This window comes from Lepidothrix coronata, unplaced genomic scaffold, assembly GCF_001604755.1.
Source record: "Lepidothrix coronata isolate B3197 unplaced genomic scaffold, Lepidothrix_coronata-1.0 Scaffold1, whole genome shotgun sequence".
NCBI lineage: Eukaryota > Metazoa > Chordata > Aves > Passeriformes > Pipridae > Lepidothrix > Lepidothrix coronata.
The window spans coordinates 14,432,528-14,452,409 of record NW_016690181.1 but is presented as its reverse complement, the minus strand read 5'-3'; the positions used below and the strand labels follow the sequence as shown (position 1 = coordinate 14,452,409).

The 19,882-nt window shown below is 39.8% G+C and overlaps 1 protein-coding gene across 1 annotated transcript in view; it reads right to left on the bottom strand.

Moving 5' to 3' along the window:
* Positions 1–16,625, bottom strand: part of ABCC8 (ATP binding cassette subfamily C member 8) — an 82,217-nt gene extending 65,592 nt beyond the window's left edge. Inside the window, exons 1-6 of the mRNA XM_017811508.1 lie at positions 16,374–16,625; positions 14,824–14,965; positions 12,027–12,148; positions 6,561–6,727; positions 4,568–4,810; positions 3,528–3,716 (exon numbers count right to left, since the gene is read on the bottom strand). Coding sequence (XP_017666997.1) covers positions 3,528–3,716; positions 4,568–4,810; positions 6,561–6,727; positions 12,027–12,148; positions 14,824–14,965; positions 16,374–16,569 — 1,059 coding nt within the window. The 5' untranslated portion in view covers positions 16,570–16,625. The remainder of the gene's footprint in view (positions 1–3,527; positions 3,717–4,567; positions 4,811–6,560; positions 6,728–12,026; positions 12,149–14,823; positions 14,966–16,373) is intronic.
* Between the last annotated feature and the right edge of the window lie 3,257 nt (positions 16,626–19,882).

The following is a 19,882-nucleotide window of genomic DNA, read 5'->3' as shown; positions in this document are numbered from 1 at the left end:
GATTTCAGTGCTGTCCTACATATACAGCTGGTAAGTACTGCTAATTACTGCAGCCAATACTACTTTTTGCTGTATGTAAAAGAACACCATTTTTTCCAAAAACAAGTTTGACAAATCATACTTTTCTAGCAATGAGATTTTGGTGCAGCATTGTTTCCCATCAAAACTTTATATAATAGACAAGTAGCAAAAGTGAGATGAATATTCTCATTATTTCATCTACTCCCTTGAGAGAAAAGACAAACATATATACATAAACATCACACACACACACTTGGTGAAAGCACAAAGATGTTTGCCAAGTCTCAGATGCATTATCAGGCCATTAAGGTTTACAAAGTCACTGAGCACCTCTGTGCTTAAACTACAATAACTGTCTTCCTACACTTGTCAGCCTGTAGGAAACACAGAGAAATCACTGAATATCTACCCAACCTTTTGCATTTAAGGCAAATAACCTTGTTTGAAAAGTTAATGAAACTAATTAGATGTTTTATTTTCAGAAATGTCTTCAGGGACATTCAGTGTTCTCAGTTCCTGACAACTTCAGGAGAATGCTGCTTTTTATAAGTGCCAGTAGGCTCTAAGCAGTAAAAGGCTGAGTAAAAGGCCACTACTTAAATACCTAAAGAACTCAGAGTCACACAGTTTCAAATGTAATTTCTGGGCTTTTTGCTACACTGGGCCCTATGACTTTCAGAGCTTTTTAAATAATGAGTTTGGTGTATCCTTTGAATGTGTTATGTCAGCAGATACTCCTAATACTGGAACTGCTAATCCTAACAGTGGAAGATGGTACCAGCAAAATATAATGGTTATCATTCTTTCAGTCTCTTCTTTGGTGTGAAATGATTAACACTCAGAGAAATTCATGTCATAAGAATGTTCTGGGGTGTGCATAAATATTGATACTGGAGTTATAAATAAACATGAAGAGCGTGACAGAATTTAAGATGCTGTCATGCTCTGACTAACTGTGGCAGTAACTAAAGCAGTTAATACTGCCTGTGACACCCATGTGATCTCAGTTCAAGCTCCAAGGTGGTTTATATCTGTCACACAGGGCCTGAGGAATAGAGCAAATTTCGTATTTCTTTGCCTTCAGTTTCACAAAGAGAATTTCTGTTTGAAAGATACAACATCTCCTCAATCTAAACTATTTAAGATGTAGATGGGTAAAAGATGCGCAAAAGATGCCCTCCACTGTAATCACAGCTTACTTTGCTTGTCTGATTCTGTCCCACCGTGTGGCAACTCTTTCCAACACCTTCAAACTCAGCAGCACATCAGGCACAAAATGTTTCCTCCAACTTGTCTTTGCCTTCATAAGACAGCATGTCAGAAGGCTTGTTTTTCACACCTATGAGGCTCTTGGGCAAACAATAAAGCAAGGTTCTCTTTCTTTTGACTCATTACAAGTAAGGATACATTCCTAGCAGTACAGCTGGTGTATTTCTTTCCAAAGCAGACCAAAACACCCCAGCCTGTTTACAGATAGTTTGAATAGAAAGCCTTCATTAGGAAGATATTTCAGCTAATCCAGCAAAGGCAATTTTCAAACATTAATGTAATTAGCCTCTTAACAGAAAAAACAATGTGTATAAACAACTGTGTATAAACCAGGTCAAAACAGAAGGAAAAGCCTCTTGGAGACATTTTAGCTAAGCTAAAATTCACTTTGTGTCACTCCTGGACTATCACCATTAGTGAATATTGCTGTCAGGTGATCCCAAAATAGTGTAAATGACAATGATGAGGTTACTGCTTGGCTAATGAGTGAGGACGCCAAGGCTGGATGAGGCTCTGCTTGGAGCCTATCTAGACCAGACCTGAGTTTTTTTCACAGAGCAGCACTACCAGACACTTTCATAGGAAAATTAACTATGACAATCCGTAAATTGTGATTTTCTACAATTTGAGCTGAAAGAGTATCCCAAACAAATTATCAAGAAGCAGAGCTCAGCAACCTCCACAGTACTTTGCTGCAATACAGCCCTATAGTCTCAATTTTCTCATTTCCTGTTTTAACTGGTTTTCACTGAATCCACTCGCTATATTAAAGTTCCAAATATTAGGATAAGGATTGCACAATGGACAAACAATTAATTTTAGCCTGAGGCATTTGTTAAATTTTCTGCAGTGCAGCTGATGTATTTCAATATTTACAGTGCACCTAATCCAAAGTGTACTTCAGTGAATGGGTGTATTTCCATTAGTGTCAACAGACTTTGGAAATAAAATCTTACATCAAACATTAACTGAGCTGCAGAAATAAAATAATCTATCTCATAGAAATCCAGCCTGAGTGACCTCAACTTACAATGAAAAGATGTTTCCTGAGTTACACTTTTATTTTTTGTTAACCAAGAAATACATCTGCCTCTTCTTGGAGAACATTATTTTAAATAGCATCCTTAAAAATGTGTTTCAGTTGATCTTTCAAAACTTAACCTCCCCAAAGACAGTAGTGGAAATTCTCTGTCACAGTTAAATTGCTTTTCATTTTATTATGATGACAAAAGCCCTCTTTAATCATCTTAGATATCACCAATTTTTGGATATGAAAAGCCAAGCCTATTAAAAACACACATTCCTTTCTGAAAAGCACTCAGTCACATACTTGATTCAATCTCTACTCAAGATTGTACCTAAGAGATCCTAAGATTAACTCAGTTGGTTAGAGCATGGTGCTAACAACACCAAGGTTGTAGGTTTTATCCCTGTACGGGCCATTGACTTGAGCTGGGCTTGATGATCCTTGTGGGTCCCTTCCAACTCAGAACATTCTGTGCTTCTGGATAAAATACTCATGATATTAATGAGATTCTGGGTATGCTTCACTGTTATCTTGAATGAGGTTATTTTCCAGAATGCAAGGCTGACGAGATACACGGGTCACATATTTTGCCCCCCACAGAATCCCAGAATGGGTCAGGTTGGAAGGGACCACAGTGGATCATCTGGTCCCACGTCCCTGCTCAAGCAGGATCATTCCAGAGCACATTGCACAGGATTGTTACCAGACAGTTCTTATATATCTCCAGTGAGGGAGACTCCACAACCTCTCTGGGCAACCTGTTCCAGTGCTCAGTCATCTGCACAGTAAAGAAGTTCTTCCTCATAATCAGGTGGAAATTCCTGTGCATCAGTGTCTGCCTGTTACCTCTTGCCCTATTGCTTGGCACCATCGAGCAGAGCCTGGCTCCATCCTCCTGACACCCTTCCTTCAGATACTCATATACATTGATGAGGTCCCCTTTCAGTTATCTCTTCTCAAAGCTGAACAGGCCCAACTGTCTCAGCCTGTCCCTGTAAGAGAGATGCTCCAGTCCCTTCATCACCTTTGTTGCCCTCTGATGGACACGCTCCAACACAGTATAAAAGTGGATAACAGGCAGTACATTCATACCGTCATTTCTAGCATTCAAAAATACATTGCAGAGTCGCTTTCTTTACTGGGGCCAAACAATACGTAGTCATAGCACTGCTTTTTTGACTCCTATATTTTTATGACATGTTGACAGTACCTGTGGGCGAATGGTGTTATTTCCTTTTCCAACATTGTGAACAATCCCAGAGATGCAGAGTGGCCCGGCAAATCCAAGCAAGTCAGCCAGAATACGGAATGTGCTACTGAGAAGTAAGGGTCTTCCAAATGCACAGCAGAGAGCAAACCAAATGGATTTGGATCCCTGTGGAGATGATGACCTTTTGTTCTGTTCAGAATAAAAGAAAAATTAATAAGAATTATGTTACACGGTAACCTCAGGTCTGGTAAATGATTGGTATTTTTATTGTTGCTTTAATTCATTGAAAATCATTTGCAATATTTGAGCTAGAAAAGCACAGGAACTACAACTATTGTTTAATTTCTTTTTATAGAGTTAGAACAAAGCATTAATTTGCACTCCCCTCCAATTCACAGAAAGAACCACAATTTCTTTCCTACCCCTTAATAGGGATCAAATAAGTGTGTTGTTTGTGGTCTGCTGAGGGAGAAAGAAAAAAAGAGGGAGGGAACTGATAGTTTTTGTATTCTGGTGAACACAGAGACTAGAAACCTACACTTGTTTTAGACAGGATGCAAAAGAGTTCTCTTAAGATCTCAATACACTCAGTTCCTACCAAGGAGTAAAAATTAATTTGAGCTGAGGTAGTTTCAGCCCCAAACTCTCCTATGAACAAACTGTAATTGAAATTACATGGAAAAAAAAAACCAGTTCTGCAAGGCCTTATTAATAGTGACTCTGTAATTGAATGTTTCCAGGGTCTTATTAGGAAGAAAAATGGTGTTCAGTGAACACAGTCCATAATTGTTTTCCACATCAAAATAGAGGCTGTATGCATTTTACAGATATTTAACCAGTAATGTATTTGACATGCGTGTTTAGGTAGAGAAATTTCATTATTCACCAAGTATGTGTTCTCTTTGTATATGGAAAGCTATGCCAATGGATACTTGATTTGCATCATGGTTCTTGATAGAATATTGTGCTCATTCCATAAAAAGTAATCAAAAATGCAAGCACTGAGTAAGCAGAGAGACACAATTCCATGCTTTGCACACCTTCTGTGCTTCAAAGGCCTCATTAAGACGAATGTAATTGGTCAGAGCTCTCATAGCAATGGGAAGCTTGCCTATGGTTTTCAAGTCTATTGGCTTTTTATGGGCAGTCTTGATGAATGTATTCATCCACCAGTATGTTCCTTTGGATAACAGATTCACAAAAGGCTGTAAGAATCGAACACCAAGGTCCTGGAGGTCCTCAGGAGGTTTAACTTCTTTAGGAGTTTTGAAGAAAACATACCTCTGAAATTCATAAAAATACCAACAGAATCACACTAAATGCATAGAAAATAAAACTGCACAAAGAACAGATAAGGACATTGCAGATAATCAATGAATAAGTCTTGAGACTCTTGAGAGTGGATACAGCAATAACAAATTATTACATTGGCCTAAACAGCGAAAGAGCAAGGGCAGACAGCTGGTGGCTTCCTGTTGTCAATAGAAAACTTTTTCAGACTTCACTCACTTTTGGGAATGAAAAGCCAAGCCTCTTAAAAACCTATCTTTGCTTTCTGAAGGGTAGGTACTCAATCACATATTTCACTCAATCTCTATTCATGATTAAGATCCCTTTAATCTTAGTAGGATTTTTGGATATGCTCCAACCATAGTTGGAGAAATAATTCACAGGTGCTAGCAAAAATGGTGATGGGGTTGGGAAAGGCCATCTAGAACCACGAGAACAGCTGAAAGAAGGGAGAAGGTACAGTTGGGACTCAAACAAGTCAATTTTCCTTCTTCTAGAAGAAGACTGTGGAAGGCGGGAGAAAAAAAAAAGTGAGGCCAATGTCTGCTGTTTCTGAAAGCATAGAGACCTCATCCCCTACTTTTAATTTCTTTCCTCTGCCCCCTCCTCAGCAGTGGCCAACTCTCCATGCATCCCAATGTCTTCCTTCAGCAGCTGCAGCAACAAGCCACAGAACAACAGGCAGTAAAAAAAAATTCATACTGTTGACTAGTTTATTCATTCCTTCAATAATTAAAACCAAATGAATAAAACAAACAAACAAAAAGGTGACAATAGGCAGTGATCATTTTTTATTCTTCTTTGTGACACACAACTCCACAGAGATTAAATCTCATTTAATTATACAGTTCTATTACGAAGAGGTTTATGGGCAAGTCTCTCTGATGTCACATTTGGATGTCACTGGTTTTCATTTATTATATAAATACTGAATATCCAGCACTGAGCTTTTTATTCCTCTTTGTTTTAAAAATGTTACTACAAATGCTGCTTTTAGACATATTTTTTGTCCCAAGTCACCAAATAAACATACACACAATCACAAAAGAACAAATATATGACAGGTACAACTCACACAGCTGCATGCATTACTGGAAAGAAAACACATGAGGAAACCAGCAAGAAAATTTACATGGAAATATTTCTTCCCCTTCTAAATTTAATTTGTGCACACAGTTATTTGAGTTCCAGGTCAAGGAAACTTTGGCATTTATCTATCCAGCAGTCTCCAAAATCATCTCTCAGTTTAAATTATGACTGCAGACACCACAGAGGGAAAAAGAAAAAAAATACAGCTGGAAGAAACCCCCGTTGCCCAAATAAATCACTTATTGTGATTGTCTCCTGGAAAATGAAAGATGTTATTTGTATGTCTAAGATATTCTCTGACAAAGTAGAAAATTCCTTTCTACCAGTCTTCACTTGCATCAGAAATATTTGTTTGTCATGACTGAAACAGAATTATTAAAAAATTTAAAACTTGAACAGAAGAAATTGACCTTCATTTCACTACAATGGAGTCTGGCATTTTTTGAAATTACATATTTATCTGGCCTAATAAAATTGGATTAACCTTTGATTTTCAAATTGATTTCTATTCCTAACTGGATTTTTCTTTCTCCTTTAGAAATACATTTTAACCTAAGTACTCAGAAAAGGGAATAAAAAAAGGAAGAAAAAACAATAACCCAAAACCCAAACCAATAAAAAACACAGGAGGAGACTTTTATGATAGTAACTTACCCTCACCCTGATGACATTGATTTCTACAGCTAGTAGCATTCCATATAGAACAACCAGGAGTCCTGTGAGGCAAAATCGAAGCTGAGAAAATCCAACCCCATTATCACAGAACTTTACAAATTTGATGGTTTTAGTTATAAAAGCTAAAGTCCAATAGAACAGCAATGCTGCAGAGAAAAAAAAACCACAAAACAACTTAATCAGCTCCACAGTTGCAAAAATATACAATAGCATTATAAAATATTCATTCAGAAAGAATGCAATACAATATATAAAAGCAGAGAGTAGCCGTTCTCATGTCAAAACAGAAGCCTAATTCAATTCCACAAACATTAAGATGATATTGGTTCTAAATGCTTTTTCTATTAGATTTAGTGATATTTGAAAAGTTTCACAAAGTGAAGTCTGCTGAAGAAAATTTCCATCTGCTGTAAACATGTGTCCACATGATAAGTTCAAGGAAGGGTATTGTTCCACGAGTGAAGGTCCCTGTGAATGATGCTCTTCAGATTTGGTTAATGCTACAAGACTGCTATGAATTTGTCTTGAGGAAAAATTCTCTGCAATTCTCTGTCATGTATGGAGGAACAGATAATAAAATACTTTGTCCAAGCAGCTGCTGCACTATTACACGTATTCCATACATGTAATTTACAATGTAGATAAAACAGTCACATCAAAGAAGGATATTCTGGCATTCATGGAATACAACTTTTATTTTTTTGTTATATTGAACTTCCTGTCTAGAACTGCTCATGCTACCACCAGTTAAAGATAAATAATCCCTGCAATAAGCTCTGATGGTTTGGAAACACTCTCCAAACTATTCATCACACCATAAGCCAGCTCCTTTTCCCCATTCTTAAGGAAATGCCTTCTGGGGTTATGTTCTTTTACTTTCATTGCTGCTGTATCTGCCATGGTGCAACAGATGCAATGTTATCTAGCTGCCAAGAAAAGCTTGGATGTGCTTTCCAAGTTTTGCCAAAACACCGGAGAAAGGCTTTGACCAAAGCATTAGCAAGGTTTAAACAAGGATATTCTCAGGAACTTGCAAAAACTTCAAAGAATTCATGGTGTTCCAGCTACCCTGAGGCACTCCAGAAAGTCCTCTGGGGAGGTACTGTGGGGCTACCGTTTCCAAGCAAAGCTAAATTCAACATGGAGAATCCATATGGGATTTGGGACTGCCAATCCTGCTTCTACAGAAATCAAGTTACAACCTCTCCTTTAATTGAGGACAGTGAATGGAACAGTACAGTAATACTGAGCATTAGGACATTTGCCAAGAGTCTATCTTCCTCTAAAATTAACAGGCCAGTTTGTAAGAAGAAAGCAGGTATTCGGGCACTGTACTTTAGTGGCTGATGCAGTTGCAGAGAGGATTTAAGAGATATACTTTAAAAATTTATCTTATAAAACTTTAGCTTTCTTATGTGAGGCTTCCTACTATCTTCCCAACTTATACTGCATCAAATTTAATCTTCTCATCCTGTTTCAGGTTGCTTCCTTCCTTTGAGGCACTATTCCTTCCTATTTGCAATGTCTGACTATAAAATCTTACTTCATCCAAGAATACATTCCATACTGTTCTACTCTTAACCACCTTTATCTGTTAATCTTTGTTTTGTCTCATTCTTCTTACAACAGGCTGAGAACACATCCTTCTCGGAGTAAAAGGGACTTATACAAACATTGTAAACTTAAAATATGCACCAGCACAGGACTTCTGAAAAAACAACCAACCCAACTGGCACCTATGTAGAGCTCTTGGTATTCTAAATATGAACTAGCAGAGCCATTCTCCTATTTAGGATTTAAATAAGGGTTTATATGACCTTTTATTTTTATAACATTAATCTATCTTTTATCTAAGAAGTATTAGAAAGGGCCAAACACAATATTCTCAGGTGATAAGTGGCCACCCACTGTCATACTTTCTACAAGCATTTGAATTTACTTAGCTTGTCACTTTTCAACACAAGTGTATATAATCTAATCTGGTGAATGTTCACAGGCCCCTCAAGATCAGGATCCCTGGAAAATATAGTTATGGCTCTTTCTTTTAAGCCATAACTACATAGGTGATGTTTCTATCTTCTGGCTGGTGAGTGCATATTGGCTGAGAGTCTCTAGAAATTATCTTGAAGAACTTCCACTGATCAGAACTGCCTAGCGATGAGACCATAGAGGCATGCATGCATTTACTGGATTGCTTTAGATCTATTCTAGATGCCTAAATGACTTCACTTTTTTAATGGGCCACATAAGATACCTCACCCCGCAACACTTGGGCCAGACCTCTGAAAATTAAGTAAACCCTTCTACACTTTTATTGAATTAACCCCAATCTAAAAATGCACACACATAACTGAATGGGATTTATTAATTAACCTGTGTCTGCTTGGAAAGAAACTTTGCATGCTAAGCAATAAGTATTATTTTTATATGATATTCCTTTAAAAGAATAAACTAATTGCAAGTGAAATAACTACAATGTAAAGGTACAAGAATTTTAAATTAGTAAAATAGATTACTGTCTAGCAGTGGTAAGGCAGTTGTATAATTAAGATTGGTTAAAAGAAGGACAATTTTCTTAAACTTGTGTGTCCCCACACTACAATTCACTTCAGATTAAAAACTCCAAGTCCTAGTGTTATTTCACCACTTTCTCCTACTGTTAATTTCTGAGGTTTTATTTATTTCATAAAACAAAGAAATTGACTTAAACAGTGGAATCAGATGCTGCCATTTCATTACATATTTTCAATGTTAAGAAAGCTATCAGATTTTCCAATTCAGTATGAAAACTATTCTAAAATGTGTCCTGCTAAACGGTACAAATGTTATTTATCCATGTTGTGCAAAGAGCATCAAAATTAGCATTATTAAGAGAGTCCCCTGGTAAACAGTGTTACTTGAGAACAATTACATTTGTTGAAATATAATTACAGGTCAAATACATACAGAGAAAAACATATTTGGATCAGATCAAAGTGTTCCAAGAGTCGGGAAACTCAACTGCGACCCCGGAATCGATCGTTATCTTCAGAGAATAAATATTCCAAACCTTGTCAACTTTTTTTGATAAGAAATAATAAGAATGACTACTTCAAAATAGCCAAATGTCTGGGCTAAGCTGAAAGGCAGGATCAGTAAAGGAACTTTGAGTCCTTGTCTTGCATACCCCAAGGGAACATGCTAATCCCCAGGTCTGTTGCAGTATCTATCTGTCTCTTGCTTGTTTATGAAGAGCTACAAATGGACTCGGTTTCTTTAAAGCACAGAATGAATTTTTTTTAAAAAAGAAAACTTCTTAAAGTTTCACGGCATTAGAAAATTTCACCCTATTCAGAGTTAATGAATGGACCTTCAAGGGTCTACTGCACTGCATCAATGAGAATTTCTCTGCTGGGTTTAGTAAATTTTGGGTAAGGCTCTGTCAGCTTTTGCTTTATGTAGCTACCAACTCCTTGCAACTGTGAACATCCTGCAGCTGAGGCAGATGATGCCCTGCAGTTTGGTGGAAATTCACTGATGCTCAGAAGCAGCAAGATGCCACATCAGGTCATTTACTTTATTTGTCTGTGGGTTCAACATTAGATCTCTTCTACAACACTTGAGTGACGAGGAACCCTCTTTCTCATACACTCAACAAAAAGTTTATCACCAACTTTAGCTTTGCCTCATATTCTCATCTACCCCATAAAATGAGGTTCTAAAGGGAAGCTGCTTCATGGCCACACTGCACTCTAGTGGGTTGATAGCGGAGTATAGCTATAATTTAACTATCTCACACTGGGCTAATTTGTGATAATTGCCTCATCCCACATGTCAATACAGAGTACTTGCAATTAACATTTAAAGATGAGAGTCCTCTTAGTTGTGCAGTTATGAAAAAAGGATAGAGGCTTCCAGAAAAATCTGTCCTAGGTTCTCTCAGAAACACAGGACAAATAAGGGAAGACAAAAGAAAAAATAAAATAAGTCAAAGATCATCAGCATTTGAAGACTTCAGGTTAAAATTCAAATCAGATCAACTAAGTGGGAAAGAGGATGATAGCCTGATTTTCTTTTTTGTCTTTGAGCTATTAAGATCAGATTTTCTGAAAGAGTCTATTCCTTGGAAATTCTTGCAAAATTAAAAGTAATCCATAATACTTAAATGTTGGTATTCACTGGTATAACTGTTTACTATTCAAGTATTGTCCAGAGCTTATCCAGCATTGGCACTCTAAATACTGAAAAAAATTATCATAAAAAAGAAATCTCTACAGAGCAAGACTTATGCAAAAATGGGTAATCAACTATCAGCTGTAACTTTGTGCTACCCTTCTCCAAGACTTAACAATGGGAATGCAGTAATGACACTAAATTATTTAACCCACAAGCAACTGTAACAGGCTGGCAATGCTTCCCTGAGACATAACATCTAGTCCTACGAGAAGGCACTAAATAGGCTGTTGACTTATTAAAAAATTAACTAAACTACCTCAGCCGGTTATAAAATATAAAAAAAGATCCTACTTAGAAGATGGGTACAAGAAGAAAAGCAGTCCCAAATAAGAAGACATAAGTTGCTAAGCCTGGATAGAAATCTCAGTCTTTGGAGAAGAATTTTTTTACAAGTGTCACAGGCTCCTTCTGCAGAGGAGGATTCTCACCACAACACGCAGTACAAAATAATCTTCAATATTTCAAAGCTTTCTCAAATCCAGCCATTACTGACTTTTTCCCACCTGACAAAAACTAAAACACAACTTTGATAAAAAGAGCTACAATGGCACATGACAAATTTTAGCAGGATCTATTAACACAGAAAACTAAAACAAAATTTGATGAGCCAGGACCACCAAAGAAATAACAGGTAACAGGAAGACTAAACAAGTAGACATCCACAGCCTGCAGACTGTCAGCAGCAATGGATTTTCTCTAGCTACAGTTTATTTACAACCTTGAAAAAATATTTAGTATACTATGTAGTTCTCATTTTCCATTTGAAAGGTCTTAATGCAGTTTTCAAAGGGAGTTTTCGGAACACTAAGCAAGAACAAGCAGGCAAAGTAATATATCCAGTGTGTCATACTGAAAGTCAGGGATGTCATTCCTTAACTCCTTGAATATTTCAACAGACCACACACACAAAGACTGCTTCACTCTTATATCATGCTTGAACACAACATGCTGGCAAGCAGGGAACTTGGACAGCTTTTAAAGCTAAGACTTTGCCATGCTACTTTTCCCACAAATCCAGTTTTTCCTAGAGAAGCCCTTGGATCCCCAAGAACACTATAAAGAATACTATTAGAAGTTAAAAGCATTGAAAACAATGAACAGTTTCAACATACATATTGCTGTAGCTTTATTCATACAAGCCATTCCTGAAACTGCAATGACCTGTCCCAGGAAGAGCAGACACACAGCACCACAATCACACTTTCAAGTCTGGTAAGTTGTGAGACATACCTATTAACAACTTCGGGAAATTGGATGTTTCAATATTATGGTAATAGACAACCGATGTGATGGCTGCCAAAAATGCCATCCCAGCTGGCATGTACAGGTGTAAATGGCGCGATTCCGAGACCCTTCAAAAGAAAAAAGTGAGCATCTGTTAAAGTTAAACCCCTCTTAGCTATTTAAATGTTTCCCTTTTAATTTATGAATTGTATCCTCTACCCAGCTCTGGGTTTTTCTAGATTTTTTTTCCCCTCAAGATTTTTTTAGAACAAGTTATGGATGCAAAACTCTCCAAGTTTTAATTGAATTTATGCTCCTAAATCACATAGTTGGACTCCAAATTCCTCCCCTGTGATGAAGATGAAAGGTGTGTACTCCTATTTCCTGCTGAAATCAATTGAAACACTGTTTAAATTAGGATAAGCAGCTCAGCTCCAAAATGAGAAAAGTTAATTTAAGCTAAACTAGTTTGGGAGCTGTCCATCAAAGTATGCAAATAAGAACAACTGACAGCACAGTTCAAGATTTTCTATAGAAACGTTTTGTGGAAATGTTTCATTTTTTTCAGTTTGGGAGAAGGAACAGCACCACAGCACAGGAATTACAGAGAGGCCTGTATTTGATGACTGCCAACAAACAAAACCTACAACAGAATAATACACCCTTACATTTTGTCCTATAAAGCAAAACTCTTCTGAAACTTTGCTTCAGGCAGCAGCAAAGGGGGTCCTGCCAACCATAGCCCTTTGGGAATATAGGAGTTGCTGGGCAATGCTATGCAGAGTTGGATAGAAATATGTTTACCCCCACCTCCTTCTTCTTGTCATCTTCTCTTCCTCCCATTCTCTTTCCTTTACAACAGGAATTAAGCACCCTGTGCTGCCAAAAGGTACAATTTCCGGTCTCCCAACCAGCTTCAGGAGAAAAGGCCTCAAGAGAAAGACTTCAGGACACAAATACTCAGAGAAATTCATACCTTGTCCTCTGAACCTCATGGAAAATATGCTAATAATGTCTTGATTTCTTCTTGCTGCAGCAAAAGCTACTTTTGTGTAGTTTGGAGAGACAAAAAGGGCTGTGCTGTCAGGGAAATGGGAGATGATCACAGGACATAAGAGCAGAACACCCCAAATATCTAACAGATCCATAGGAGCTCAAGAGGACCCTTTCCTGTATCTCTAGGAAAGAAAGGAAAGTCCTCCCTTACATGGAGATTGTGGTGAACTCTACAGAGCCGGCCAGAGCCATGCTGACAGCCTGTGTCATGAACACTGAATTCCTCCTGCTGACAATGAGTTTGTATGCGTATACAGCAAAATCAGAAAGGATTCTCCAGACTCTGAATTCCTTAATGCTGGGTTTTGTACATAAGGGCTGAATTCTCAGCAAGAAAAAAAAGCAACAGGAACAGATTTCTTCAAACAGCCTAAGCCTCAGTGGGTAACACTGCAGTGGGAGGCTTTTTAAATCTGTTTATTTCACGGTTGCAGGAATTCCCCTATATAACCCTATTTCCAATAGGCTGCTTCTATTGCTGAGGTGCCAAAGCTTTCAGCACTCAGTTGCTGTCAAGAGGACTTACCAACATGATCCATTTTGGTCTTAGAAAGCTGATGAGTCTCAAAACTTGCTTTTATGCACCGGAGCACTCACGAGCCTGCTGAGTGCTCGGGGAGGCACAACTGTGGGTTGGCACTCCCCCAGTAGAGCTCGGAGCTTTGATTCTCATCAGGTGACACCTATTACTTAACAGCAGTGTTCTGAGTCAAGTTCACTAGCAAATAAACATAATGAGAGGGATTGCTAAAGAGCCAAATAAAAGAGAAAACACAAAGCAGGAGATTTTGCTCTGAGCATCCCACACCCTGATCACTCTGAATAAGCATAAGAAAAATTCCTTTTTAAAAAACTGGCACTCAGAAACATCCTATTTATACATGTTTAAGAGAACTTATAATAATAATGATGATATCAGCTTCTACAGCAGAAGACTGCAGTGCCTTTCACACTGCTTGATGCATACTTGTTATATAGATGGCTAATTAGAGAGGTTTTATTCTATTTAACGAGGAGCTTTGACTTCATCCTTTCGGTTGCAAATTCATAATTGTTATGAAAATCATACCTCTCTTCAGAAGAAGATGATCATATTCATTGTTATACACCATTAGGTTTTTTGATAACAAATCAGTCTCCTGTATCACTTGTTTCACTTGGAATAATTTTTCCCCACAGATTTCTGTTTAAAGACATCCTAAGTTGAATAACAGATGATGGATCATGCTCACATAATATGAGATGCTCTGCTCCAGGTAACAGACCAGCTGTACTGCAAAAACATCAGAAGAAACTCTGTAGGGCGTGAGATGAGGCCCAATACATTCAGTACTTTCATTAAGATGAAAAGAACACGGTTTGGGGAGGAATGGTATGACCTGCTGTCCACATGGGAGTTCCTCCTGAGTAAGGACTGTGGGACTGGGTCCTTGGACATAAAACATATTACAAAAATGTCACCATCTGTTTGAATCATTAGGATTTATCTATGATTAGTCTTTGGAAAGATAGTGTCATTAAGCTGAACTAAAAATGATTAAGGTCAGTTTTGCCTCTGTACATCACTTGGCAAGGTCTGTGGAATTTCTGATATATAAGGTCGATAGGTTAATCACTAAGAAAACAGATTACACGTTTATAACCACATGGAATATGGTCTAGATGAGAATTAAGACAGGGAGAAAATATCTACCCTGAAACCTTTAAACTGCTCAGTGCTACCAGGAGAAGGCAGACATACACTTACCCATCAGACACTATGCCCTCAGCAATTTCACACACCAGCACAAACAAGAGGATAAAAGTCAGTATCCAGCGTAAATTGTGGCCAGGAAAATGAAGCCATGTGCTATGATGTATATGTACTTTGGAACTCTGACTTCCCCATCCTAAATGAGAAAAGAGAATCGTAAAGAGCTTTCTTAACAACAAGGGTGACCCACAAAGCTCCTGCATAAAAGAAAACCAAACCTAAACATACATGTAACAATCTAGTGTACCAACATCGACAGAGCTGTGTTGTTAAAAACACATGCATTTGAATATTTTCAGAACTGTGTTTACTCCACTTCATAGGGAATAATATCAACAATGCAGATAGGACACAGCCTTAAATTCCTATACTTTTGGCAACTTACTAACAAGTAATTACGTTGCACTAAACATTTTCCAAATATATTCACAGTTTAGAGAAACAGCAAATTAACATCTTGACAAATATGCACAAACAATAGAATAGACACACTACTTGTTTTTTCTTAAATTCTTTAAAAAAGTTAAAAAAAAAAGGCACAAGTTAAGGTGTAAAGCAACTCATTCTCTTGATCTAGTTAAAAATTAACAATACTGAGAAACTCCAGACAAACACAGAGGACCCTCAGCAGCTCTTCAGCTGACCCCGTTTTAACAGTCGTGCTGGTTGTTATTTCCGCACCGGACTTTTTGTGATCCACAGCAGCGACTGTTAAACCACCCAGCTCGTGCTGGGGCCCTTCAGGCCGGCCCAGGCTGAGGAGAACTGGACCGGGAGCAGTGAGAGCCGCGTGTGCTGAACCACCGAGCCACCTACCGGCACCCCCGGGCTTGTGACACCAAATCTCACTCACCGCAGGTACCGCAGGAGTCGCAGCCGCCGGGCAGCCCTCTTGGCCAGGACCCGTAATGAGGAGGGCTGCCCGGCGGCTGTAGCTCTGCAGTTATTACCGGGAGCATTGTTTGATAACGTAGGACTTACTCGCCAGGTTTTCCGGGGGTTAATAGCACATTTATTTCTGCTTCCCGCGCTGCTCGTCAAAACCGGCAGGCAAATCCTGCGGTCTCCGCCAGCATCACCCATCTCTCCGCTGCCTGCGCAAGGGGGTTTCACCTGCGGGAGCCCCGCGGGCTGTCCCGCCGCGGAGAGCCCCGGCAGACAGAGATGGGCATCGCCGCCGGGGCGGAGAGCGAGCGGTGCGGGGGCAGAGGCGGCCGCCGGAGCATCCCGCAGCTCGCACCGCGTCCTATAACACCCTCCGCAGCCTTCAGCATCCCCGCACGGCACGGAGGGCAGGGCTAGGCCGGGGGACACCCGGCCAGGGGAGGCCAGGCAGGCGGGGGGAAACGCGGCAGCGTGGGGGAGGGAAACCCGCGGCGAGCCAAAGCCAGGTGGGGGAACACGGCAAGGCAACACCGGGGGCGGGGGGGGGGGGGGGGGGGGGGGGGGGGGGGGGGGGGGGGGGGGGGGGGGGGAGAAGGAAGGGGGGCCGGCAGAAGGAAAGGCACAGGTGGACAGGGCAAGGGAGACCCGCAGGCACCCACCGATGAAGAGGATGGGGAAGGTGATGAAGAGCAGGAAGACGTGCGGCACCACGTTGAGCGCGTCCACGAAGCAGCCGTTGTTGAGCACGCCGTGGTCCACGTTGTAGGCGGTGGAGTTGCCCTCGTCGCCGCAGAACGCCAGGGCCATGGCGGGACCCTGCGCGCAGCCCGGCGCCGCCTCCGCCCCGGCGCACATCAGGCGGGGCCGGCGCGGGTGCGCGGCCGAGGCTCTGCCCGCACCTGCCGGGAGCGGCACCGGCCCGGCCCGGCCCGGGCACCGCGATCCGCTCCCCGCCCCGCCCCCGGCAGCCCGCCCCGCCCCGGCACCGCCCCCGCCCGCCCCGAGGGGTCGGGAAAAGCCCCGAGCGGGGGAAGGTGAGGGAACGCCCGGCAGGGGGGGAGCCGGGACATCCCTTCCCCGACACGGAGCGAACGCCCTGTGACGGCCCTAAGTACCCCAGAGCACCAAACCCGGTGTTCCGGGGCTCTCGGAATTGAGTGTTTCATGCATTGTTAATATGACAGAATATAAAAAAATACCCCACTAAATTAGTGATGATAGAGGAACTATAGGCTACAGGAAGTGTATTCTTTCAGCCTTGTCAGCTTCGTGCTTTTTTCTCCGCTATGATGAAGATATTATTAGATTAAGTCGTGTATTCAGCCATACTCTCTCCTCAGAGGAGGCTTCTACATCATATCCTAAACAGCTGTTATGTTCGTTCCTTACCTTTTTTTACCCCTAACGCATTCAAGCTTTTTTCTTTTCTCCACCAACACTTCCACAATCTGTGGAAATCTGACCTTCAATTTGAGTGGGTTCCATGTCACTCCCTAAGAATTTTTATGTACATCAAAGCAATCTATAAATCAAACTTTTCAAACCTTTTTTACTTGAGTGGAAGTTAGGCTCAGCTGAGCTAAAGCTGAACAAGAGCTCTACCCAAATATCTCTCTGCTAGGGGATAATACTGGAAAGCAAAACTTGACGTGCATCAGAAGTCTGCACTTCCCAGCACAACGTGTGTCAAAGCCTGACATTCAAATATCTCTGGTGTGTAGCCATGAAATACTCAACAATAAGATTCATAACCAAATCCTTTCCCTTGGAGCTCCTTTCATTCCTAGTCACATTTTTCCATTGCTTTGCTGAGTACTTCATACAACTTGCCACATCTTACAAACAGAAATGCAAACAAATAATGCCCATATATCAAGGCTTCACTCTTCAAAATATGAAAGCTACAAGTTGGCTGAATGCCTCTAAGGGAAATGACCCCATGAATAAACAATTTCTTTGTTCTTCCTTCAACATAACAGAGCACATTCAATTTCTAGGACAGACAGCTCCACTAATAGACCTGAAAATTAAGTTTGTCATGCTGCTTTTATTGATCTTGCTGTTGGACAGGAGCAAAGAAAAAGCAATTCTCTGCATGCATCATATTATTTCCTATATATGCTCTTTTGGAACTACAGCAGTGCAGTTAAGAATAAAAATCAAAAGAAAAACCCCAAGCCAAATCCTGTGTATATGTATTCTCAATGTGAAAGTTGCACCCACACTGAAAAGACTACAATTATTTTAAGTTTTGGACAGAATCCAGCACTCATCTGAACTTCTGGTCAAGTTCATCTCTGTTATCCTAATACTTATTTAATAAACAGTACGAGCAGTTTGCATGAAGATAATTTAAAAATAATTTATATTTTACTATTTCCTGAGGCCCCAAGTGACACTAGGGCTCTGTGCTACAGAAGAACAAAGAGCAACAAAGAACTTTTGACAGTTTACACTCTAGAGACTGAAATCATGGTAAAGATTTGGGGGAGGAATCATCATCACCTTCACTGTGGCCACAGAAATGAACACAGAAATTTAAGTTTGCCCAACGTCTCCAAAGGAGTAAAAGAACTGAGCTCACATTCCCAACATCTACATGTTCTCTGAACCTTTAGACCATCTTCCTTTATTACAAGGTGTCAATCACAATATTTTTTTAAAATATGTATCTCAAACAACAAAACATCAGGCAACTCCATAATTTTGAATTTGAAAATTTATCTTTCAATGGTTTTCAAATGCAGCCTGGATTACCTAGTTAACATGGTGATTTCAAATTAATGGTCTCAGTCCAGATCCTAGGACAGATCTGCACCCATCACAGAGCTAAAGTTGAGTCGGAAATGTGTTGGCAACCTGAACAGAAAAGTGATAGATTAAATGGGGAAGCGTCTTGGATTACAATTAACTACTTAATGAAATACTGAAAAAAACCCACACTAACAGAAATCAAAACAATCGGTAAACTGAAAATGGTAAGCTGAGCATTCATAGCAATAACTGACACCCACACACACAAACTCTTTAAATAAATCACACTTCCAATAACAATGCTCCAATTTTGTCCCTGCTCTAACAGTGAAAATGGGTGCCAAATGTGGACAGATACTGGTTTTCCTCACTAGAGCAGCAAACGACGATTTCTTTTTCACTTGCAAAAGGTGAAACATCTATTTTGTGACTTCACAAAATAATGCTAAAGTATAGTTGGATCATTTTATGTAAAGCTTAGATGTGATTGCCTGTGGTGTCAAAGGACTGAACCTCCTTACCCAGGCTACCTCTGCTAGTCCTGCGGGCTTTGGAGCAGAGGAATAGTTTCTTTCTCAAAGCTGCGATTTTGTGAAGCTTTGCGAGAGCAGAATCGCTTCTCAAAGTACAGAAAAGGCAAAGAAAATACGAAACCGACAGGTAGACATCCACATTCATCTGCATGTTGCAATGCAACCTAATTTTTCATGAAAGTCCCTTTAGATCTTGTTTCCCTCACTCTTTTCTGACTATTTCCGTATCACAAAAAGTCAGCTTCCTTCTTCATTATTTCAGTATCTCTGTTGGAAATGAGACATCAAGTTAGATTCTGGCAGCCACTAGCACATTCAGTAGGTGACTGGAAATATTTTGGAAGCATTTTGATTATTTAAAATTGATTTCCAAAGAGACAAGGGCAATATTTTAATTCAAGGAAATTAATTTAAGGAAAAATCTCTTTTCATGCTTGCCTTGGAATTTGATTTTGTCTACAGGATGCAGAGAGGTTTTTATTTTGTAGTGAAGCACTGACACTTCAGAATTTGAAACCTGATAGTTGTTTTCAACTGATATTCATTTATCTGGAAGCTTTCATTTTTATTTTCTACCTTTGTAATTTGTTTCTTGCTCCTCTTATTCAGCTGCTTTGCACTGACTTCTCTTTCTCATTAATGCTATGTAGGGGAAGTGGTCTCTCCCTAAAAATCATATTTTGCTACTGGATCACTCTGCAGCTTTTGGCTTGTGTTTGCATTTAGAAACAAAGATACAAAAAAGTCCCCACAAAACTTTTGAAAGTTCTGAACAGCTACAGCCCATATTAAAAGTTAGATGGTTAGGCATATAAATTTAGGCATTAAGCAGGAAAATTAAATCATTAGTGAGACCAATTATAAACAGGAAATCTTAATCA